This window comes from Carassius auratus, chromosome 50 (genome assembly GCF_003368295.1).
Source record: "Carassius auratus strain Wakin chromosome 50, ASM336829v1, whole genome shotgun sequence".
NCBI classification, from domain to species: Eukaryota; Metazoa; Chordata; class Actinopteri; order Cypriniformes; family Cyprinidae; genus Carassius; species Carassius auratus.
This window is the reverse complement of record NC_039292.1, coordinates 13,685,591-13,710,853: the sequence shown is the minus strand read 5'-3', so window position 1 is coordinate 13,710,853 and position 25,263 is coordinate 13,685,591. Positions and strand designations below refer to the sequence as shown.

Below are 25,263 nucleotides of genomic sequence, written 5' to 3'. Positions count from 1 at the left end.
ATTTTAAATTCATTTAAAAAACTGGATTGAAGTATTAAATATTAATTAGTCTGTTATGAATTATTACAATTATTATGGATGTGTGTATTTATACAATAAGCGAGCTATTTAAAAATATTTTAGTTATATTAAATCACAATGTCAAATCCTTTCGTTGGGTCTCAGGAGGTTAATAACAGAGTGAGATCACAGTTCTTTGGTGTTTTGATGTTTGGTTCTCCTCCTCACTGACGCGCCGCTGACGCCCTCCTGTACTTTGAAGCTCTCCAGCCCTCCCGCGTCATCCAGCGCGCGCGCGCTGCAGCTCGGCGTCGCAACTTTAACGGTTTTTCCAAACTTAGAATAGTCCACCGCGTACATCCCATCCTCCTCAGACACCGTGGTCACAAACCTGTGACCCCACAGGATCTCGTCGGACAGGTAAGAGGTCCGCGCTTGGGTGGTGATGCCGGTGGTCTCCACCACGCCCTCCAGAACGACGATCACCTCGATGTCCTCGTGCTGCAGTTCCGCCGCCGACAGCTCATACAGGGGGCTGTTTTTATCAATGACGTGACTGATGATTAAGGGGGACACCAGGAAGATGCTGTTGGTGCCCACAGGGTTGTCCATCTGGATGTCTATCTGGTCCAAAGGCACGATCTCGCCTTCATTGGTGACGGTCTTGCGCACCACCTGCACGTGCACGGTGGCACTGATGATCATGCTCTTCCTCAAGTCCCCGAGGCGAAACATGAAGCACAGCTTTTTGTTTCTGACGGTGATAACCGCGTGCTTGCTGAAGATGAGCGTCTCCGCGCGCCGGTTCGCTTGCGCTGTTTTCATGAAGATGCATCCTAGCATGATGGCATTGATCACCAGACCTACGATGTTTTGGATGATCAGTATCACGATGGCCGACACGCATTCCTCCGTGATCATCCGTCCGCCAAAACCTATGGTCACTTGGACTTCGATGGAGAACAGAAAGGCGGAGGAGAACGAGTGGATGTCTGTTACGCACGGCACAAAGTCGTCCCCTTTCTGGTCCAGATCTCCGTGCGCGAACGCGATGAGCCACCAGATCATCCCGAACAAGAGCCAACTGCACAGGAACGACATGGTGAAGATCAGGAGCGTGTGAAGCCATTTTAGGTCCACTAGAGTAGTGAAGACGTCCAAGAGAAACCGTCCTTGTTCGCGAATGTTCGTGTGCGCGACGTTGCACGTTCCGTTCTTGGCGACGAATCGCGCTTTCCGCGATTTTGTCTTGAATTTAGGCTGTAACACATCCTCAGCCAAGCGAGTCAGCAGATAATCCTCGGGAATGAGTCCTTTTCTGGACAACATAGCTGGTCCATGCTATAATTTCGCGGCTGCGCTACTAAGGTGTATCGTGGCTCATCTTTTTTCCCGCACAAAGTCTGCGCGCTCGTTGTCCGTTCGGGCGCTGTGCGCTGGTCCCGTGGGAAGATGCCACTTTTAGTGCTCCGGCTGCCGCTGCCTGTCATTTGCAACCGGATATTTTCTCTCACGTCCTCAGATGTGACATTGGGCAGGACAAAATAGAATCTCTCAGCGCAGGGCATGCGTGCTGAACGCCAACTTTAGCACAGCTAGAATTAAACGGCACACTAGACTGAGCTAATATTCATTATACTTGGGTCACAGTGAGGACTGCTGTTCTAAAGAAACAAAACTATATTTGGTTATGGCCAGGGACATGATTTTCAGGGGACCCCATGGCAATAGCAACGCCCCTAACTCCACAATGCTGTACTATACTCTAGAATTATTTCCTTAAAAAAACAAAAAAAAAAAAACTTAAAAGCATACTGATATACCACATTTTAAAAATAATTGTAACTTTTTTGACCTCGGCCTGCTAAAATATCATTATAATCAATGTCTTTATCAAGACTTTTTTTTTTTAAGTATCAGAAAGAAAAATAAATAAATAAATAAATATATATATATATATATATATATATATATATATATATATATATATATATATATATATATCATACTTTTTATCCTAAACTTAAAAAAAAGAACATCGTTAATATAGTGTGTATTTATATTTATTTCCTTCATTTGTGTATATATATATACAGTACAGGCCAATTTAAATTTGTCATGACTATGAAAATTGTAGATTCACACTGAAGGCGTCAAAACTATGAATTAACACGTGGAAATATATATGGAATTATATACATACCAAAAAAACAGTGTGAAAAAAACTGAAAATATGTCATATTCTTGTTTCTTCAAAGTAGCCACCTTTTGTTTTGATTACTGCTTTGCACACTCTTGGCATTCTCTTGATGAGCTTCAAGAGGTAGTCACCTGAAATGGTCTTCCAACAGTCTTGAAGGAGTTCCCCGAGAGATGCTTAGCACTTGTTGGCCCTTTTTCCTTCTGTCTGAGGTCCAGCTCACCCCTAAACCATCTGGATTGGGTTCAGGTCCGGTGACTGTGGAGGCCAGGTCATCTGGTGCAGCACCCCATCACTCACCTTCTTGGTCAAATAGCCCTTGATGCCTTCAGTGTGAATCTACAATTTTCATAGTCATGAAAATAAAGAAAACTCTTTGAATGAGAAGCTGTGTCCAAACTTTTGGTCTGTACTGTATATATATATTATTATAATGGAGATATTTGTTCAAGGAGTCTGACAGCAGCCAGTGCCCCACACAGATCTGATCTCATCATCATCAGTCTCTCTGTAATAGCATGAAGAAACAGAACAAACTGAGACAGACTCAATCCAGAAGAACTGTGACAATGTCTCCAGAGTGCTTCAAGAAACCTACTTGCAAAACAATGCGCAGGTGCACCTAGAACAGTTGTTTTTTTTTTTTTTTTTTTTTTTATACTACAACATTTTTACACAAGGTCCTAAAACTTTGCACAGTACTGTAGCTTTGCATGCTTCTTGGAGGGTTTTGGAGACATTGTCACAGTTCTTCTGGATTGAGTCTGTCTCAGTTTGTTCTGTTTCTTCATGTTATTACAGAGAGACTGATGATGATGAGATCAGATCTGTGTGGGGCACTGGCTGCTGTCAGACTCTAATCTCACTCGATTATTACATTTAATGGCAAAAATAATGTTTGGAAATGTAAACTATTTACTACTGACACACTACAGCAAAACATAAAATAACTGATTTAAAACCATTTTTGTTGGTGAAAATACTAGACCTTTGCACAGTACTTGCATATATATATATATACATACATATATATGTGTGTGTGTTCATTTCGATATTTCTAACCTAATCTATCAAAAAAGCATTGTTATACTTGTAAAAATAATTTCTAACTTTTAAACCTAACCTATAAAAAATAATTCCATGTTTTTTGCTTATTTCCAAGTTTTTAAACCTAATGTTTTAAAAAAAGTATTATTGTAAAATTTTTATATATTTATATATCACTTCTGACTAGAGCATTTTAAATATAATCTATTATAAAGTTTTATATATTATAATGGTTTTGTTTTAAATCTGTCTTTTTAAATGTATTTTTCTAGTTTAATATTTAACAAATTAGCATAATAAATTATAGGCAACAATGCTAAATTACTGTACTAAACTATAATCTGGATATTCTTCATTTCATTCTGCATTGACAAAAATTAGGAATCCTATTCAAATGAGACAAACTATCTTATACTATAGACAACTGTATTACACTAAAGCTTACTGTACTATAATAAAATGACACATTTAGCCGGATTAAAAATAAAAGGGGAAATAATTCAAAAGAGCATAGTTTATATATTTTTATTAATAAAGGATTAACATTTTATTTACAAATGTGATGACGATCGCAGTAATAAATTATGAAATCTTCATGGAACAATTGCACTTTCAGTAGATGGTCTCTGGTTTATTTGTCGGCTCGCACAAACGATGCAAACACACTGTTCTCTTGACTGAGGAGAACCTCTGGTTTGTCAAACTCCAGAATGACTCCCCTCTTCATCACAATTACCAGGTCTGCATTCAGGATGGTGTGCACACGATGCTGTGGAAACACACATACGTTCAAATGCCTGTGAACTTGTTTGACCTGGATGAATTCCTCTCGATCATTAAAAGCATTCAATCGTCGTCATGATATCGGACTTCAGTGATAACCAGACTATAAATATTAAAGTCAGAAAGCAGCCTAATAGGAAACTTACAGCGATGGTGACCACAGTTCTGTCGGCGAAGGCAGTCATCACAACTTTTTGTAAAATGCTTTCCTATAAAAAAAGAGCATTATTTACATAACGTGTGTTATTAAATAATTTTTTTATACTTAAAAACTTTAGAACCTAACCTATTAAAAAACAATTATTAATGTAATATATATTTTTTCAAACCTTTTAAATTAACCCGCTATATAATATTTCGTTTTTATAATGTTTAAAGTTTTTAGCATAACCTAAAAAGAGCATTAAAATGTTTATAATTATAAATAAAAACTTTTAAATAATTTATATCCCTTTTACCTTGTCTATTAAAAAGAGCATTATTAATATAATTATTAAATCATATTTGTTCATAATAAACTTTTAAACATAACCTATTTCTTAAAAAGCATTTTTTGATAATGTTTTAGGATTAACTTTTTTAACCTAATGAAAACAGCATTATATTATAGTGTTCCTGTGGCTCAACTGGTAGAGCATTGTGTTAACAGCACAAGGTTGTGGGTTCGATTCCCCGGGAACACATGTTATTTAAAAAATGTTAGCCTGAATGCACTCTTAAGTCGCTTTGGATAAAAGCGTTTAATAAATGCATAAATAAAAAAATGTATATTGGTTTTTTTTTTTTTTTTTCATATAATTTCATTTTAACCAGATCTACTAAAAAGAACAGTTTTAATATAATCATTGTTATTTTTATCTAACGTCTTCAAAACAGCACTATAATATATTATAATGTACTATACTTTTTGTTAAATAATCTGTTTAAACGTTTTTTTTTGTTTTTTTTTTTAGAATAATTTTTAGAACTTATTTTTTAGGACTAAACTAAAACCGGTATTAATTAATTTCCAATATTACCAATATTAATTTCTCCAATATATGTATTTACAAAATAGTATTTATTAACTTTATTAGTAGTATTATTACAGTTTAACTATTTTAATTGAAAAGGTAAAATGTTTTTTAGTATTCATTTATATTAGTGGTTTAATGATGGCTTACATTCATTCTGGAATGGGATTTTTTTTTATTGAATTCTTTATCAATCTGTAGGTGGTGTGTAAACACCAGCACTTTTCATGCACATGCTTTACTTTTATGTTGAATTAGTCAAACTGACCCAAACTGTGTCTCTATTAAACCGAGCCATGCTTCATTTATTCAAAAAGATGAAGGCAGAGGAGAAGAGTGCTTGAAAATCAAGTGAAGTGAATCGAGGTAGGTCTTGGCCCCTGGGTGTTTTTCTTCTACCGCTCAGACTCTCTGTTGTACTTGTAAACACACACACACACACACACACACACACACCGTAGCCATGTCTATAGAAGCAGTGGCCTCGTCCATAATCAGAATACTGCTCTTCCGCACGAATGCACGCGCCAGACAGAAGAGTTGACGCTGCCCCTGGCTGAAGTTCTCCCCACCTTCTGTTATTATGGCGTCTGAAATGCAAGGTGAAAGATCATCAGTCATATATTTAGAGTGCTTTTGATTTGCAGTCGAAACGTTTTTTTGTGGGTTCAGAGTGAAATGTTGGTGCAGTTGCTTTGATGTGATTCTCAGCTGACCGCACAGTCAATCTGATGTGCTCACGGTTACTCTATTAACCTAATTTCTCTCAATTCAACATGACCAAACCTTTGCTAAAAAAGACCTAAAGAAAAAAAACCTTTTGTCTTCTGATTGATTGTTTATATTTTATCAAGTAAGAAGACTAATCGTTTCTTTGTAAAATCATGCAACTTAAGGTTATGATTCATGTGTCTTTTTGCTGTGAAATCCTGATTTTTATCAGGTAAAACATAAGAATAACACATTGTTATTAATATTTGAAGATAAACACTTACTGGACTAAAGCAACCTTTTGCTTGATTACTCAATATCCATGTGTATATATATTTATATATATATATAGGGGTGATTCGTTCAGTCGCGCATGCGCAATATTCTATAGGTTCTGTTCTGCTATGAGTAATTCACCTGTGTCAGTTAATGCAGTCTGAGCCGGAAAGATAATTGATTAGTTCATTTCATGAGTCTTGACATATCGGTCTAATATATCTATAAGATGATTGCTCAAAAAGGACATAAATAAAATAAAAAGCAAATAACATTTGTAATCCTAAACAAGTAACACTAGAGTTCTATAGTCTAATCTGAAGGGTGAACTCAAAAGACATAAATCATACAACAAGGTCATTTTTGAAGATTAGAATCCACTGTAAAAAACAAACAAACAAACAAATCAAAGTGATTTCGCCATCATATGGACAGAACTTAAAACATAACCAACTCTGGCAGAAATTGAAAGCAACAATTTGAAACCAGAAATGCATCATGTAACTGTAATAGTAAATAATAATAATAATAAAGTACTATGCACCCATTTGTAAGGAAGGTTGTAAACTAACTCTAGCCAATGCTGTCACGTCACGGGACAAAAGAACGTACAACCCAAAAGACTCTTTCCGGCTCAGATTGCATTGGTTTTAGAGTACGAGTATGTTAAGTGATTAAGGAACAAATCCAAAACCCGCCAGACCTGAATGATGAACTAAACAATTCTCTTTCCGGCTCAGACTGCATTGGTTTAGCATGTGGGGCTGCCACGTGATTAAGGAATGAGTTGAAACCAAAGACTTGTCAGACAAGAGATGAGGTGAGCTAATCACAGACTGAAGACCCAGGTAAAGAATTGATTAATCTTTTCTGTATCTTATAACATTTTAGTTTTGTATTGTTTGTAGCGTAAGTACTAGATGTGTTGGGGAAGTAACACGTTACATTTTAATTACCGTATTTTTCGGACTATAAGTCGCACCTGAGTATAAGTCGTATCAGTCCAAAAATAGGTCATGATGAGGAAAAAAACATGTATAAGTCGCACTGGACTATAAGTTGCATTTATTTACAACCAAGAACCAACAGAAAACATTACCGTCTCCAGTCGTGAGAGGGCGCTCTATGCTGCTTAGTGTAGACTACAGGAACACTGAGCAGGATAGAGCGCCCTCTCGTGGCTGGAGACGGTAATGTTTTCTCTTGGTTTATTTCTCTTAGTTAATTTCTCTTGGTTCATGTCAATTTTTTTTTTTTTATTAAATAAGTTGCACCTGACAATAAGTCGCAGGACCAGCCAAACTATTTAAAAAAGTGCAACTTATAGTCGGTAAAATGATCTGAACTTCCCAACACTAGTAGTTTGCTATAATTTAGAAATCAAACTGATTTACAAGCTGTCAGAATTTCATCATACATTCTGTTCAAATAAACATCAGCATCTGCACCAAATTGCATATTTCTGCTCAGTGTGGGCCTCTGAATACAACTGAGGGTTTTTTTCCCTCCATATTCTGATTAAATCATATAATGAGCCATTAAAGCCTGATATATAAAATATAATATGCAAAAAAAAGTGTTCTTCTATAAGTTAAATGAACACTTTTTATTTTTTTGTCATATCGTATGTCAGGCATACGGGGTTAAATGGTTTGAAGGGATATTTTTCATGTTCCACAGAAAAGAAAAAGTAGTTAACATTAAGTTGAGTAATGACCGGATTGTCATGTTTTGGGTGTATGATCTCTTTAATCTTGGATTTTTATGAGTATCAGGCATGTTTTATGTCTTACCTAGTCCTCCGGGCAGTGTTTTAACTACTGGTTTGAGTTGTGCGATTTCTAACGCCTCCCACAGCATGCAGTCTGTAGCCTTCATCTCTGGATCTAGATTAAAACTGAACAGAAGAAGATGAGGTATTGTAAAACTTCATTATAAATTCAGCTTGCCCTAGAAATCCTTCAGTTCTTCAGTCCCACACTGATGTGTGATTTGTGAGGCGCGCAAGATTTGTATCAAGCGCAAGTTTGGGGGTTCAATTCCCTGGGAACACATGATAGGTACAAATTGATAGCCTGAATGCACTGTAAGTCGCTTTGGATAAAAGCGTCTGCTAAATGCATTATTTTTTTAATTTTAAATGTAAATGAATGAATTTTTTAAGATATTGTGTCAATATCTTTGACTCATGCAGTATTCGGTTTCATGAGACGCACCGGATGGTTCCGCTGAATAAGAAGGGATCTTGCAGAATAATAGAGAAGCGCGACCTCAGCGTCTGAAGGGGCAGCTTTGCTATATCGATGTCATCGATGATTATACGCCCTGTTAAATCATACAGACTTAAGGTCCATGCCATATACTATACATACTCTGTCATTTACATTACATTAGCTTCAACTATAAAATTTAGTCACCTTCAAATGTGTCCACCATCCGGAAAAAAGCTAATGAGAAAGACGACTTGCCACTTCCTGTTCTACCACAGATTCCAACCTAAAACAGATCAAAACAACACAGGATTTTTTTTTTTTTTTTGGTCAACCTTTAACCATTAATTTTTAAAACAAATATTTTAAAATGGAGTATATCTTAAATTAATATTAATGAAAAAATAATTTATATAAATTGTTTCTTTTTTTATATTTATAATTTAAATATTTAATTTATTATCTAGATTTATTTGTAAATATTTAAAATATATATAATATACATACAACAGTTCGTTCTGGTTCTCAAATCTGATTGGTTGAGAATCTTGAGATATTTTCCTGGTATCGCTATAGGAACACCCTTTCACCATTTGTATCACTCTGCTTCCAGTGTTTCTCACAGCGAGTGTCATGGCGGAGGCCCAAAGACTTCAAATGTACGGTTTGTTAATAAAGATAATTGTCTCATTACTCTATTATTTGTTCCAGAGCAAATAGTTTCAGCTGATGGCAAAATCTTATCACATTATATTTTATGTAACATCAGAAAACACCCTTAACAGATGAAAGGAGAGTAGGACAAAGTTATTGCTTTCCTCAGCGGACATTCAAACTCATGTTTTATTGTGAATATGAGATTGAGCTGAAGAATGAATGCTGTATCAGATGCAGGTCATCACACTCTCTGTTCATCTCTTTTGCAATACTCTACATACAGTAATTGCTTTTAATTAAGTAATACAATAAGATTTAAATGCAGCTCAATTTTCCTTCGTTACTAGTTCTAAAGTGACATTTTTGGATTAATTAAAAAGCCTTGAGCTCAGCTGTTAATTTGTCAAACTGAGATTTTAATCTATGGTGGAAGGAAGTAGTTCCACACAAAAGGGTTTTTAAAGACACTCCATTGTTGTATTTCTTATATATTTACTGTTGTTGTATAAATGCAATATAATAGAAGGAGAGTGATACCAGCTCTATATCAGAGTCGGTGATTTTCCCGATAGAGCCGGTATTGCTCTCATACTTGAGTGATATGGCTCATGTGTATATTTAAACATTTTAAAATATTGTAATGTTATAAATAATGGCACCAGAAAAGCAGTGAAATTTATCAAAAAAAGTGTTTTTGACTTCCATCGCATACCTTCTGTCCTGGGCTGATGTCTGCATTGACGTGTTTGAGGACCGCCTTCAGGGAGCTGTCGTACCTCACGCTCAGATTCTGGATCTGAATCTTACCCTGCCGAGGCCATCCCTCAGGAACCTGAGACGCCGCTGAAAGAGAAACATTGAACCAAAGAGATACGAGGCCTAAGTTACGCAGAGACTGACAGAAACTGAGAAAACAGGAAATGAAGGAGACAGATGCTGAGTGCAGTGAAAACGAGACTCGAAGTGAAGGACGAAGCAGCTGTAGTCAGTAAACGTGGCTCATATATCCAGTGTGTCTCGATACTCACACAACAGACCCTCGTAGTTTTCAGGTACCGTCCTCAGCAGGGCTTTTATTTTCTTCACGGCTCCCAGCTGCACCTCCATGTCTGCCAGATTACGCACCATCCAGTTCAGATAGTTGGACACCTGAGAGATATCATTTACAGAAGTTATCCAACATTGCTCATTATCAACATGTGTAAAGTATTTATATGTATGTGTGTTCTTACCATGAGGGCATACGTGAGTCCCAGCCCCACCAGCCCTGTGGACAGATGATTGTGCAGAGAGTTTGTGATGGACGCCACAGCTGCTATCAGGACAATACAGGCCCCGATGTACTCCTGCAGGTGATACAATAGTATCACAGTTACTGCTGAGCCTACTTTAGGTAGCATATAATCAAACAACGACCACATGGAAACTGGAATAAACCGTAACAACACAATGATTTCTGTGACTTATAAACACACCATTCGAACCTCCAGCCAGCGATTGGCTGCTGTGAGGAAGAGAGAGGCCATGTTATTGGCATCTGTGAACTCTAGAAGTCTCTGTCTGAATCTAGGCTCATACCTAAGGAAGGAAAGTACCAGAAGAATGTGTTTATATATGGAAAGCATTTAACAGTGACTGAAGAAGACTAACACGGTCTCCAGACCAGTATCGTTCTGCGCACCTGAACGCTCTGATGGTTGTGAGCCCCTCTACGGTCTCAGAGAAGTGTGAGAGAAGAGGAAGCTGTGTGCTGTCTTCCAGCTGCTGGAGATCTCTGAAAATGCACATGCAGCTCAGTTCAACTAAACAGTCTCAATGCTTAAATGATGGTTCACCCAAATATGACAATTTTCATTTACTCACCCGCTTGCCGCCCCGATGTATATGACGTTCTCTCTTCAGACATGGATGAAGGTTTTTAGAAACATGACCCATCTCTGTGAGTCCATACAAGTACATACAACCATCATGGTAGTAATCCATGCAACCCCAGTGGATGAAACAAAGTAAACTTGACTATAAAGCATGGCTTGCTGCTAATGTGCGTTCAAGAGAGGGTCAAGTTCACGCTTGAGAAGTTGTTGCATTCATTGAAGCTCGCTTGAGTAGAAATGCTGCTTCCACATCATTTCCCATGTGAGCTTTACAAAAAGCTTTATACATACTTCAGCGCATGCTTAAATCATACTTTACAATGCATTTACATCAAGTGTAAATGCTTACAAAACTTTTAAACTATAAATCACTGCTGACTTCTGTACATGCGTTCTAGACCATGTCAAGCTTATGTGGCGTATTCCACTGTACTTCCATATTCTCGCATGAGTTTTACACTTCAAAACATGCTTGCATTTACATCAAATGTAAACTCGACCTTCTCTTGAATTGTAAAGTTTGCGCAAGAAGTGACGTTTCTCTATGCTTCCACACCACTATTCTGGAGAGATTCACAACAATGCTTTATACAATGCACTTACGTTTACGTCAAGTGTGAACTCAAGTTTGAGAGCTTCAGTTGTGCTTCGCATTAGCTTAACAACAACGTTACATCACACCTTACAACATGCTTACTTCATAATTCACAACATGCTAATGTTTATGTCAAGCATCAACGTATAGCTGTTGGGCGAAAGTAATTGTTTATAGTTTTGTTTTTGTTTTTTAACTATAAACCATTGCCTTTCCATCCAATTGTTATACATGCATTTGTGGACCGCTACTTTTCGTGCAAACTTCACAACACAACTTGCAACTCAATGCAACTTTTTTGAATGCATGTATGACAGTTATGATATTTTTCTTATTCACACCTGTTGGTTTTCTTCAGAAGACATTGGTTCATCCACTACGGCCATATGAGTTACCGTCATGATGGTTGTATGTGCTTTTTTGAGCGTTAACTTTTGGGCGCCCATTGCATCATATGGACTATTTCAGATGGATTATTAAAAAAAAAAATTCTTCATTTATATTCATATGAAGAAAGAAAGTCACATACAGTAGGGGTGGCATGAGGATGCGTAAATGATGAAAAAATTTCATTTTTGGATGAAATGCCTCTTAAAGTATTAAAAATGTTTGATTGAATTATAAATTTTGTTAGAATTATCAAGATTAAACTGCATCAAATTACCAATGAATACATTATTTTCACCAGTATTTTGAGATGTAAAATATCATTCCAGGATAAGTAAATATTAAATCAAAATCAAGCAAAACAAATATGGAAAAAGCATTGCAACCACAATGGAGAACTGTTAATCGTCTGATAAATGAATCTGACGGTTTACTTTGATGCGACTCTGAAGTATTTCTGGATGAAGTAGCAGGTGATGGCCAGCGGTGCAAGTACGATGAGGAAAACCGGCGTGACGTATGAGATCACACCCAGAGCTGACACACACAACAGCGTGGAGCGACTCAAACACTCCAGAGTGGCAGGAATGTGCTGCAACACAAATATTCATATGCAGTTACATAAAAGCTATCGCTAAATGCTGTTCTAATAGTCAACCAATGAAAAATACTGCCTCACACAGAAGCATCATTATATTTTGGTATTATAACGTCATACCTGATCTATTGTATTGGTATCAGAAGAGAAACGGTTTAATATGCTCGCTAAAGGAGTCGTTTCAAAGAGCCTAGAAAGGAGGAGGGAACAATTAGATTTTTTTTTTTTCTTTTGGTTATAGGACACTTTTTTTCATACAACAAAACTGGAGGGGGTGACCAGTGTTTGTCAAATACCAACAGTATTTCATGACTCTTGGACTATATTCCAATACCATTGAGCTACATTTTTAAGTCATTATTCATGCTTTCAAGAGTACAACAGTACATGCGAAATTGTATTACTACTGGATTTTAGTCCTCATCCACTTTCGTTGCTTGTAAAAGAGCAGCTATGACATTCTGATAAATATCTCATTTGGCATTCCATTGAAAAAATACACAATTTAAAAAAAAAAAAATTACTGAACTATAACCTAAAGCAGGGACCTCCAAACTTTATCGATCAACCGAACCACACAGAACATGCGGGTAAACCAATATTTTAATAAAAACACAGATTAGCATATCACCCTGACTGTCCAGATGTCCTCCCATGAGCACTTAGAGTGTTACTAAGTTACTAAATCCCCCAAACGCTTTTTGCTTTGCTAAATGAGCCATAGAGAGGGTACAAAGGCAAAGAGCAATAAAACAAGACACACATAAACTCTCTCAACCCTATGCTCATGGCCACCCACCTCATGTTCTCTCATCTAATGCATACCCACATAAACCTTGACTCAGTCATGACAAGTTACACACAATATAAATACTATAACAATTCACATTAACACTTTGTGAATATGAAGGTTTAGATGTACCTCATTGGGGCAAGGATAATATTATTGAGCAGATTGTGGTGAAGATTTTTGGCCACCCGCAGGCCTGTCCACTCCACGGCCACTGATGTGGCCAGACAGAGTACAATACCCAGACAGCACAGCAGACTGAACACCAGCAGGTATGACGAGTGACTGAAGCCAACATCCTGTGAGGAGAACAATGATGAGCATTAAAAAAAACACCAACTCACTTGGTATCCACATGAGTAGAAGGCAGGATATATGTCTGTGCACATGTAAGTGGTTGAGTGATTTTATCAAACTAAACTCAAGATAACATGTTTTGAGATGGTTATACTTTGCATAGTCCAACAGCTGCATATTTTAAGCCTTTATTTACCAATATTAGTGTTGCAGTGCTGCAAGAACAAAAACTACAAACGTAAAGATAACAATACTTGCACCCATACGGATGGACAGTAATATTCTGTGTATTATAAGCGTGCACTGCACTCACTTTAAATCCTTGAACTCTTTAAAGGTCACATAAAGTTTCAAAAATGACTACCACATTTTAATACAGGAGTGAATCCCCTACATTTTTGTTTCATCTGTGTCTAGAACATAACTATGGCACCATGATAACCATAGCAAAGGTCTGGTTTCTCATGCTTTTGGGATTTTTAACCAAAATAATATTAAAGCTACCAAAGACTCTTTATGTTCAGTGATTTTAACTCAAACTCAACAGAGCCATCTTGTTTCATTTATGTTTGGAGGGCTACTTCGTAAAGTGCTGTCTTGAAGGGTTGCCATGTCCACTTATTATAAGTAATGCTTATTAAGTGTCTTTGGGCTTGTTGTTTGGACTATAAGAAGAACATTTGTGGTCAAAAAGTACATACATTTAAGAAAATGACACATTGTTTAGCTAGATAAAACCCTTATTCCTTAGTTGGGATCATGTAGAACCCTTTGAAGCTGCATTGAAACTGCAATTTGGACCTTAAACCCGTTGGTCCCTGTAATGTAACGTCCTTGTAATCCCTAGAATGTTTTCTCAGAAAGTTTTGTTTTGTTTGTTTGACTGAAGAAAGACATGAATACACACCTTGGATGAAATGGGGGTGAGTATTTTGTCATAAAATTTTAATTATAGAGTGAACTGCTCCTTTAAAATGTTACCTGACAACCAAATTTTGCTGCAGTGTGTGTACACGGCCATTGTCGGGTGGATTCTGAATGGCTGTTGAGGTTTTTTTTTAATCACCCTTCAGCTAAAAAAAAAAAATTCTACTGAAAGTGATCCCAACAAAATAGTTTTTCTTTGTTGTTATCATTATAGTTGTGTTGTGGACTTCCCAATTCTCACAGAATTAGAATAATTAACACTTTACATTGATAGTTGTTATAGTCCTGAAGTGCATAGGCCTTAAAAGCATTTATCGGACAAGCTGCAAAAATCCATAACAACGCTAATAGGCAAATCATTTAAATTAGACATTAAGACTGAGGACTTTCTGACTGATGAACTGCAACCCTCCAAATGTTAATCATACACGATTAAGAAATAACAAACTGAAAGAGAATCAATCGGCAATCAAGACGACTTAAAGGCTGTTAATTACTGCAGAACTCCAGCAGAAAACATCAATAATGACATAAAACATAAAACATAAGAACTACAGGTGCATCTCAAATTAGAATGTTGTGGAAAAGTTCATGTATTTCAGTAATTCAAATTGTGAAACCTGTGTATTAAATAAATTAAATGCACACAGACTGAAGTAGTTTAAGTCTTTGGTTCTTTTAACTGTGATGATTTTGGCCCACATTTAACAAAAACCTACCAATTCACAATCTCAACAAATTAGAATTCAAACCAGTAAAAACTGTACATGTACTCAATACTTGGTAGGGGCTCCTTCTGCTTTAATTACTGCCTCAATTCGGCGTGGCATGGAGGTGGTCAGTTTGTGGCACTGCTGAGGTGGTCTGGAAGCCAAGGTTTCTTTGACAGTGGCCTTCATCTCATCTGCATTTTTTTGGTCTCTTGTTTTTCATTTTCCTCTTGACAATACCTCATAGATTCTCTCTGGGGTTCAGGTCTGGAGAGTTTGCTGGCCAGTAAAGCACACCAACACCATGGTCATTTAACCATCTTTTGGTCCTTTTGGCAGTGTGGGCAGGTGCCAAATCCTGCTGGAAAATGAAATCAGCATCTTCAAAAAGCTGGTCAGCAGAAGGGAGCATGAAGTGCTCCAAAAATTTTTGGTAAATGGGTGCAGTGACTTTGGTTTTAAAAAAAATACAAACAAAAAAACAATGGACCAACACCAGCAGATGACATTGCTCCCCAAATCATCACAGACTGTGGAAACTTAACTCTGGACTTCAAGCAACTTGGGCTATGAGCTTCTCCACCCTTCCTCCAGACTCTAGGACCTTGATTTCAAAATGAAATACAAAACTTGCTCTCATCTGAAAATAGGACTTTAACAGTAACAGTCCAGTTCTTCTTCTCCTTAGCCCAGGTAGGATGCCTCTGACGTTGTCTGTGGTTCAGGAGTAGCTTAACAAGAGGAAAACGACAACTGTAGCCAAATTACTTGACACGTATGTATGCCCTTGACCCCAGCCTCAGTCCATTCCTTGTGAAGTTCACTCAAATTCTTGAATTGATTTTGCTTGAAAATCCTCATAAGGCTGTGGTTATCTGGATTGTGCATCTTTTTCTTCCAAAGTTTTTCCTTCTACTCAACTTTCATTTAACATGCTTGCATACAGCACTCTGTGAACAGCCAGCTTCTTTGGCAATCAATGTTTGTGACTTACCCTCCTTGTGAAGGGTGTCATTGAACCAAACTGAGAGACCACTTTGAAGGCTCAGGAAACCTTTGCAGGTGTTTTGAGTTGATTAGCATGTCACCATATTCTAATTTGTTGAGATTGTGAATTGGTGGGTTTTTGTTAAATGTGAGCCAAAATCATCACAATTAAAAGAACCAAAGACTTAAACTACTTAAGTCTGTGTGCATTTAACTTATTTAATATACAAGTTTCACAATTTGAGTTAATTTACTGAAATAAATGAACTTTTTAATGACATTCTAATTTAATGAGATGCAGCTATAATTAGTGGAAAATCGAAATTGGGTTAAGTATACTTCGCATTCTGTGTGGCTGTTTAAAATGCTCTGAGCAATTTCCTAGGCAGTGATGGAGAATTAAGTATTGATCAGAAAGACTGGTTTGTGAGAATACAAAAAAATAATAATAATAAAAATAGGCAGATAAGATGTCCTGTACTGTTTCTGCTCAAGTGGAGCATTTGAAGTGGAAAAAATTGATTTTTCGCTTATCGCACTGAACAGCTGTGTGCCAAGAATCCCATGGGATGGTGAGGATATTTAAGCAAAACGCTTGTGCTGGGCCTGATCTGGAGGACCACAGGCTTCTTCTATGCACAATTTCAGACTGAATCAAGCTGAGATTTATTAGATAAACGTCCTCGCCTCTAACCCTGAACAACTGGAGTCTAACCTTACTGTGTTATCTGAGCTATCATAGCACATGCTAGGTCCAGGCTAAACCCACTACAACATGCTCTTCCTCAGTGATAGGGGTGGTTTATTAATAAAGTGAGAAGTCTGTTTCTGGCTCTTAACACCTTCTCTCTTGTATTTTCCTTTGTGCTATCCTCAGCATTTATGTGCCTCATATACATAAAAAACACACCTGTAGGACATTACAAATCTGGTATATTTATCATGGAGAATTTTAATAATCAACATAAGTAGCCAGTGAAATCATGCATCTAAGTTGTCCAAGGTTGAGGAAATGTGCCACTTCAGCAGATGCAAACCATGAATTATGTTAATCTTTTACACCCAGTACCTTAATCGTTCAAGGGGGCAATCTTTTCAAGACAGCTGTCCAACATTCACTTTTGGACAAATTTGACCAGAACATCATACAGACACCTATTAACCACCCAGAACACTTACGCAAGCATACAGCATTCTTCAGGAAGTGTAAACATTGAGTTCACATCACCATCTATCTTTACCTGCGCTAGGGAGCAGTTGTGTGCGGCTGCATCGATTTTGGCTGTGATGACCTTAGATGTCCAGTAAGCAAGCCAGTAGTCGATGGCTACCAAAAGGGAGTGTTTGAGGAGCTGGGAGAGCAGGAGCAAGAGAAGCAGAAGGATGCCAGCTGAGCTCAGGTATGTCCCGCAGGATCTCCATGGGATGGTGGCTCTGTGCCTCATCACCCGAGATAGGTTATCTTCTTCATCACTCTCCACAAACTGTTCTATATATATGAAAGGAAAACAGACACATAGATCAATAGATAGATATTGAATTGTGTAACATACAAAAAATGTGAAACCTTGTCTTGTCCCAGACAGACAGATGTACAGACAGACCCAGATCTTTTGAACAAATGCTGACTTGAACTGTAGAGAGCACTCTCCACTTGTTGCTCCAAATTTAAAAAGCAGCATCATGCTGATGGTGGTGGATGGAGAGAGATATAGAAAGCAATAAACATATAGCATTAAATGTAGTGTAGTGTGTAAACATAGTGTGTATATATAAAGTTTAGGCTGGTAAAAGAGCATTTACTAGCACAGCACATTAGCCATCATGAAGGGAATAAACATGCTACAACGCATTATGGTTAAACCACTTAACCAACAACGTTCAGCGAAAAGAAGAAAAAAAATCGAAATGAGACCTGGAGAGAACTATCTGCTACTCTCACTGGAAGTTAAATCTAACCAACCAAACCCTGAACCCTTGGCTTTATCCAAAGGATAGTAAAATGGTGATTTAACAGAGAACACAATGTGTGAGGTGACACTTCTGGAAGAGTCTCTGTTCACTTTTTCAAGCAAAGCATGGAGTTTATTGTTTTGCAAGTGACTGCAGTAAGAAGGCCAACCTTTCAATATAGATTCACTACTGGAGGATACTGAAATTTGGCTCTGGCTCTCAGGCTAAATCTGCCATCTAGAGCAGTGGTTCTCGATTCCTGTCCTCATGTACCACTCTAATCGAGTGCAGCGTTAGTCCAGTCAGGCCACGGAGGCAAGGCTGTGAACAGCTGATGCGGTCAGCTGTCAAATCGCTCCAATCACCACCTCTCTCCTATTAGACTCGGGACATATGTATACGTTGCACCACTGCTTGGTAAGTATGCTCAATGGTTCGCGTCCCTTCCTCCCCATTATAAGCATGAGCACATTACTGTGCACCTTCTGGCTGTTGCCTTCTTTGTTTCAGATCACTAAGGCTTCCAAAATCTTAGCTGGTATTGACCCCACTGCTGAGAGACAATCTTCTTCATAACCAGGCTACAGGACAGCTGCCCTACAGTGTCATCACACACAGATGAAACATAAAATAACTGTAAAGAAATACAATTTAAATTCATGTCTCACACACTGACATATATACACTCTCTTTGAACTGGAATCATGAAGGAATATTCTGTGATGTCCATTTCGCAGGACACTTACAGTCAAATAGAACAATCGTCTGAAGAGATAAGAGGTGCATACAAAATGAGCAGAGCAATGGTACGTACTTAAGAACCACTGATCTAGAGAATACTCAATTACTATGAATCATTATTTCCCTCTATCCTATGAAAACAGTATCTCTTCGATGCACCGAATCTAGTGGTGGTAGACTAATGCTTCACAGCAGGGGTTCCAATCCTGCTCCCCGAGGGCCACTTTCCTAAAGAGTTTAACTCCAGTGCACCTCCCTGCAAGCGTCTAGTGATAACAAAGACCTTGTTTAGCTGGTTCAAGTGTGTTTGATTAGAGTTGGTGCCAACTTCTGCTGCATAGTGTGAAAATGTGTGAAAATCTACATGGCTCTAGTTTTTTTGCCTAGGTATTGCTTAATCTATTTGGGGTACTGTTACTTTTAGGGATTAGTTTTGCTGGAGCACACAGAGGGGGGTGATATCCTATATTGTCTTTAGATGTTTTCCCAGACAGCAAGCAGTTTCGGCCCAGGTCTGGCCCACATCTGGCCCACATGGATTTCATGCGGGCCAGATGTGGGCCGGATCTGGGCCAACACTATGTTGCTGTCTGGGTTGGTTACGTGGTCTCTTCTGAGGCTTGTGTAATGTCAACACCTTTTAAGGACTGTGCACTGAATGCCTATGAAAATAATGTATTCCTGCCTTAGACTTGTGTCTGCAGTGCCACACAGAACATTGTAAAAAATGTAGAAAAAAAAAAGATAAACTAAAGGAGTCTAAAGATAAACCAGGAGTCTCCTTGTCTTTGTTTCTGGGTTTCCTACAAGTTCCAGTGCCCTGCGAGGTTTAGTTCCAACCTGCTTAAGCACACCTGGCTGAACGTTTCTAGCAGAAACTTGATTGTTTATGTGTGCTAAACTCTGCAGGACAGTTTCCCTCCAGGGTTATAATTGCTTTGGGAAGGTGAACATCAAGAAAGCAAGAGTGTCTGGTAACCATACAACTATAAATCTTAAACGACTATGGTTCTATTCTCTATACCGGGCTAGCCAACCATTTTAAATAGTTTAGCTTCATCCTTAATCAAAAATACCTAAACCAGCTAATTAAGGTGTTCAGGTTTACTGAAAGATTACAGACCGGTGTGTTGGAGCAGGGCTGTAACTGGAGTCTGCAGAGAGGTAGCCCTCCAGAAGCAGGGTTGGCTACCTCTGCTCTACACCGATTGCAATTTGCTTGTTGCAGGCAGAGACCTCTGGATGATGCCAATATGTTGACCTGTTCCACTCGGAAGGATCGTATTTCTTAATTACAGATTCATTACAATGCTCAGTCTAGGCTTTCCACCAACTGCAGGGACCCCAGCCATCTGTCAGTGCAATCTGAACTTCCTGACAGGTGGTGAGGGTGGGCATCCAAACATCTTGGCATCAGGACTTGCAGAGGGTGTAGCAATAAGATAATTGGCTTTTTTAAATGCTGCAGTCAGCAAAAAACTGCAAAAAGGAACAAGAAGTTGTACTACTGTCTTGTCACCCAGGTCTTTAATGAGGTTTTTAAGGATGCCTAGCAGGGACCAGGGGCTTGCATAGTTCATGATGCAACAACCTATTGTTCTTTAGTTGCAGGGAGCTTGTAGGAAAAATCTGTTATGATAATCAAATGAGCATGCAATACAAACTCTGCAAAAACACTTGTATTAGTGTTTTGCTGCATGTTTATTTACTCTTACCTTCTTCTTCCTCCTCAGTCTTCAAAGCCTCTCTAGAGTACATAGCTCGCCTCAAATTTTTTCTTTCCAGAACTGTCATATTCTCATCTACTGTCTCCTGGAACACAAAATAATGAACAACAGGATATTCTGATTAGCTTATCTGGCTAGTTAAGCAGCATACATCAAAATGTCACTTTCTTTATATGATTAAATTTATTATTTTATTAGTTTCCAAATATTTCCCTGAGTATTTGGGTTCCTGAAAAGGTACACTAAATAATTGTGACTTGAGATGACATGTTCTGCAGGAACATCCTTACATTCTCCTGCACATGTTGTAAAATCAGAGTCTAAAATGAAGAGGTAAACTGAGAACATCTGCAGGTAGTTTTGGTTACTACATTAATACTGTAAGATATGTACTGCTGAAGATGAACATAAAGGGGCCCAATACAGTTCCTTGAGGTACTTCAGTGCTATTCAAAGTCCTGTTGCTTAAATGTATTTTTGTACACAAAAATATAGTTTAGCGACCTGATTGGCAGCTGTTTTAGCCACTAGATGGCATATTAGAGATTTGTTTGGAAATTTGAGTTTATTACAGTCACTGTTTTGATTATTTAAAGTCCCATTTTAAATGCGTTCTCTTCCCAGTGTATCCTCTTTGTCCTGTCTTCTTGATTGCCAAGCTTTTTTTTCAGCATTAACATAGAGATTAGTTTTCCAATCTCTCAAACAATGCAAACAAATGTCAACAAAAAGGTCAAGTGAGTAGTTGGCATTGCAAAGCAAAACAAATGAACTTGCCCCATAAATTACTTCCTCTAGTATCTCATTCATTTTCTGTGGACTACCTTCTCAAATTCTTTGTCTTGTCTGTGCATCAGAGTCTTCCACTGCTCGAACAACTCAGGCTGAGAATTTTGGATGTCTTTTAATGTCCCTTCTGTCTGTATGCTGCCATCCTTCATTGCAATGATCTACAAATAAATAAAAAAATAACATTTAAATGATTACTTTATTTGCCACATCAAAGAAGGTGGACATTCTTAATGCCCCATGAGAAGTAAAGCCAATATTTAACAGCAAGTCTGTTACTTTCTATCTGTCAGCTTAAAGCAGCTGTCTAAATGACAGAGAGTTAAAAAAAATCTATTTTCTGACCACTGGTGATTTATAAAGTGCCAGAAGGAGGACTACTTTAACAAGGCAATTCATCAGCCAGAGCCAGTGTGTGAGAGACTGGGGCTTTATGTATTTCTAATAACAACAGATCTTTGTAATATGATTCATGAGTTTCATGAAAATGCTTTCTCTTGCTATATATGTAGGGTCAACGCATTTGCAACTATGCATATTTATTTTTTAATTAACTAAAGAAATTGCTGCAGCGAAACTATATCTAGGAAATAAACATATCCACAATAAACATGTCTTCTTTTCCAGTAACCATATAAACTCAGATTTACTGAGTACAATATAAAGATGTTTTCAGATGTTTACATAAGCTTAATTATCACATTGTGATCTTAAAGGAATATCCCAGAATATTAACACGACAGCCACAATCTTTTGGCATGTTGGTGAGCACAAAGTAAATATAGGTGTTTGATGCAGTGATAAGGGTTTCCTGAGAGACAAAATCAGGTTAGGTAGAAGAAGAGAATGATTTGCTGATTCTAAACCAGCAGTTGCCTTATTCAGATTGAATGGCTTTGGTCTGGTCTGCAGGTTGATTTCTCTCATTGCAAACAGTGGCCAAATGGGGATTTAATTAGATTTTTCTCTGTAGACCAGATTGTCTATTTTCCTCAATGTGATTTATGAGGAATTGTGCAGGTGAAAACGTGACAGAAACAAAATGAATTCATCCTTTGCAACAGTCTTGTATTGGGCTATAAATAAAATAATTTTCTACACAAATCATTTGTAAGGGCTCCTCAGAAATGATTTCTATAGGTTCTATGGGTAGATGACAGGTGATGAATGAAGGTGAATAATTCATGAGTATAGCTCAGCCTTTGTGAGATCTGACTTTTAAATTAGGCTACTACATCTCAGAGCTCAGCTATTCAATAATTCCTTTGCTGTTCTGCCTAAGAGCAGTTTTAAACCAGATCTACTAATCAAAACTGGTTTAATGACTTTCCATAGGGGAGAACTTTAAGTGTATTTGTATATGAAGTACCCAATCTGCATGTGGGAGATACTGCAGTTTGTGCGTCACGAGCACCACTGTCCTCTTCTCCTCCCTCAACAGTTTAAGAATGCCCTCCTGCATCAGGTGATCACTCAGGTGAATGTCCAGCGCTGAGAACGGATCATCCTACGATAAGAGAAATAAATAAATAAACTGAAGTCTGACTTCACTGATTTGTGTGTATAGCTGAACCTGGACCTACCAGGAACACCACACTGGTGGTTTGATAAAGAGCTCGAGCGACACCGATTCGCTGCCTCTGGCCTCCGGAAAGAATAATGCCCTGGAAAGAGCAAAGAATAGGAAAAGGAAAGTTACTAGCAGGGCTGTATTGAGAAAATACCTCATCAGGAAGGAGGCATGGGGTAGAAGTTGTTAGGGTAACATATGGCATGTGGATTGATAATGTTGACTAGGCTGAAACTCTTTAAATGAGGTGGAAAAACAACCTGAGAGCCATTTATGACATCAGGCTGCCTTAAATGAGACCTGAACTAAAAACCTGCATAAATGAGAGTAAACAAAAGTAACCATTCCCTGTTAACGGCTGCATGGATACTAAAATATGAGGAAATGTGTATGTTTATCAGTGAAATTCATAACTGAATCTCTATCATTTGCAGTACTAAAGCCAATCCAGATGGCTGGTAATGAAATGCGTCACAAAAGTCACATGGGCGGCACACTGACCCGCTCTCCAATCTCAGTCTGGTCCCCCTGGGGCAGGATGTCAATGTCCGGCTGAAGAGAACATGCTTCAATTACCGCTCTGTACCTGGACAACAAAAGATATGAGACTGAAGCACAGCTTGCTAGACACTTACACTATGTGGCAATCTAGCTTTATTACTTTTTGAAATATTGATGTGCTACCAAACGATTAAATAAAATAATTTTTTCCCCCAAAAAATTGTATCCCACCTATCATTCAAGTTTTTCAACTTACTTTTATACTGTGATAAGTTCACATTCTATTTTCAAATTAATGTAGAAACAACATAAATACAGTTACACGTCCAAAAGTGAGTGTAAGGTTTTTTTATCTGCAAATTGCCTTTCCTAATAATGTTCTAATTAGCAGGTTTCACAATGAATGTGGCTTAAGTAAACAGTCTCTCAGAAAGCAGCTGTAAGAGAGGGGAGGGGTCAGCAGAGCTCATTAACATTTAAAGGAAAATGCTACGAAACAGCTTGCTCTGAAAAGAGTTCTTTTTTTTCTTTACAGGGTAAAAAGGGTGTTGTTTTACACTACCATTGAGTAATTTTAACCAAACTATGTTACAGACTTTTTATTAAGACTCTTTAATTCTTTTTATTAAAGAATCATATAAATTTGTGGAAAATGGGAATCCAATGAACCCTTCAGAGCTGCCGCTGCTGAACATGAAGCAGAGCATTCACAAAGCCACTGAAAGTTAGCCAATTGGAGATAGAGGCCATAGTCTAAAAATTAAATTTTCTTAACCAAATTCAACTTAGATCATTTGTTTACAATATCAGAGTTTTAAGAAAGGTGTAAGCCAACAATAAAGTGAAAATATACTCGACACAATCACAGCCAATCAGAGCTGTTGTGATGTTTAACATACAGCAATATTAAATGGTACCACTGACCAATACGATTTATTTGTGGGTGGATCTACCCAATAGAGTGCATTAGACCCCGCCTCCCTTTTCAGCAGCATTGGTTCTGGAAGTATTTTTTTTCCCATTCATTTCTCACATTAAAAAAAGAAGATTTTTTTTTTTTTTTTTTTTGCCAAGCTAAGCAGCTATGAGGCGAATCATAACATTACAAAATTTGATTTGAAGCAAAAAATATTTGAAAATCAGACGGAAATACAAAACTACAAGACTGTCTACATCACAGCTTTAATGAGGGAAAGAACTACAATCCCATGAACCAATGACATTATAAGCGGCTCTAAGCAAATAAATAGCATCCTTTTCAAATGATGATTATTATTATTATTATTATTATTTATTTTTTTGTAAAACAGAGATCATGAGAAGCGACGACTCGCAGAGAGACACTTACTGATGGCCACATCTGTCTAATGACTGTCACTGAAATTTAAAGGGGCCATAATGACTGAATGTCTGATGGGGATAGAGGACACTTTAGTATTGACAAATGGACACAAAAAGAAGTGTAAACACTTATCTTTTGTACATCACTAGGGCAACTGGGTGCTAGACACAGGTTAATGTGTACAGAAGCCCCATTAGACACAAACGTGGGCCTAGATGCCATTTGGTGAAGTTTTATTTGATCATTTATTTATTTATTGTAATATAAATGCGTGGGCAACCAATCCATGGAGTGAGCAATCAATTAAACACATTTCTACAGAAAGTAAATGAAGGTCAATTACCTTTGCTTTATTAAGGGCATCTCAAAAGTGATGTTCTCCGCTAGCGTGGTGTTTAGCAGCCAGGGCTTCTGGGAAGCGTATGCCACAGCACCTCTTTTCCTGTCAGAGGGGTTGCCATAACATCAGTGACCTCCTTCACAACACCAATGTTGCTCTTAAATATAAAAGAAAGGCTTGTTCAAGCTTTTTTTTATCTGACCTACACTGAAAATTATTATTTACAGGAATAGTACAC

The 25,263-nt window shown here is 37.7% G+C and overlaps 2 protein-coding genes across 3 annotated transcripts in view; both read right to left on the bottom strand.

Moving 5' to 3' along the window:
- LOC113067091 (ATP-sensitive inward rectifier potassium channel 11) lies at nucleotides 1-1,758 on the bottom strand. Its single transcript, XM_026239332.1, has one exon. It carries the CDS (start codon nucleotides 1,327-1,329, stop codon nucleotides 187-189), a length of 1,143 nt encoding a protein of 380 aa, XP_026095117.1. The 5' UTR covers nucleotides 1,330-1,758; the 3' UTR covers nucleotides 1-186.
- A 2,000-nt stretch (nucleotides 1,759-3,758) lies between these two features.
- LOC113067090 (ATP-binding cassette sub-family C member 8-like) overlaps nucleotides 3,759-25,263 on the bottom strand; it is a 56,759-nt gene continuing 35,254 nt past the window's right edge. The window contains exons 20-40 of one of the 2 annotated variants that reach the window (XM_026239331.1): nucleotides 25,029-25,127; nucleotides 23,344-23,428; nucleotides 22,856-22,936; nucleotides 22,642-22,779; nucleotides 21,308-21,433; nucleotides 20,472-20,568; nucleotides 17,304-17,551; nucleotides 13,274-13,440; nucleotides 12,472-12,541; nucleotides 12,188-12,345; nucleotides 10,579-10,671; nucleotides 10,373-10,475; nucleotides 10,130-10,243; nucleotides 9,926-10,046; nucleotides 9,610-9,740; nucleotides 8,448-8,526; nucleotides 8,247-8,355; nucleotides 7,824-7,927; nucleotides 5,500-5,633; nucleotides 4,177-4,239; nucleotides 3,759-4,016 (exon numbers count right to left, since the gene is read on the bottom strand). In XM_026239331.1, coding sequence (XP_026095116.1) covers nucleotides 3,879-4,016; nucleotides 4,177-4,239; nucleotides 5,500-5,633; nucleotides 7,824-7,927; nucleotides 8,247-8,355; nucleotides 8,448-8,526; nucleotides 9,610-9,740; nucleotides 9,926-10,046; nucleotides 10,130-10,243; nucleotides 10,373-10,475; nucleotides 10,579-10,671; nucleotides 12,188-12,345; nucleotides 12,472-12,541; nucleotides 13,274-13,440; nucleotides 17,304-17,551; nucleotides 20,472-20,568; nucleotides 21,308-21,433; nucleotides 22,642-22,779; nucleotides 22,856-22,936; nucleotides 23,344-23,428; nucleotides 25,029-25,127 — 2,458 coding nt within the window. In that variant the 3' untranslated portion in view covers nucleotides 3,759-3,878. Of the gene's footprint in view, nucleotides 4,017-4,176; nucleotides 4,240-5,499; nucleotides 5,634-7,823; nucleotides 7,928-8,246; nucleotides 8,356-8,447; nucleotides 8,527-9,609; nucleotides 9,741-9,925; nucleotides 10,047-10,129; nucleotides 10,244-10,372; nucleotides 10,476-10,578; nucleotides 10,672-12,187; nucleotides 12,346-12,471; nucleotides 12,542-13,273; nucleotides 13,441-17,303; nucleotides 17,552-20,471; nucleotides 20,569-21,307; nucleotides 21,434-22,641; nucleotides 22,780-22,855; nucleotides 22,937-23,343; nucleotides 23,429-25,028; nucleotides 25,128-25,263 lie in introns of those variants that run through there. The other variant, XR_003279270.1, reaches the window with a different exon arrangement.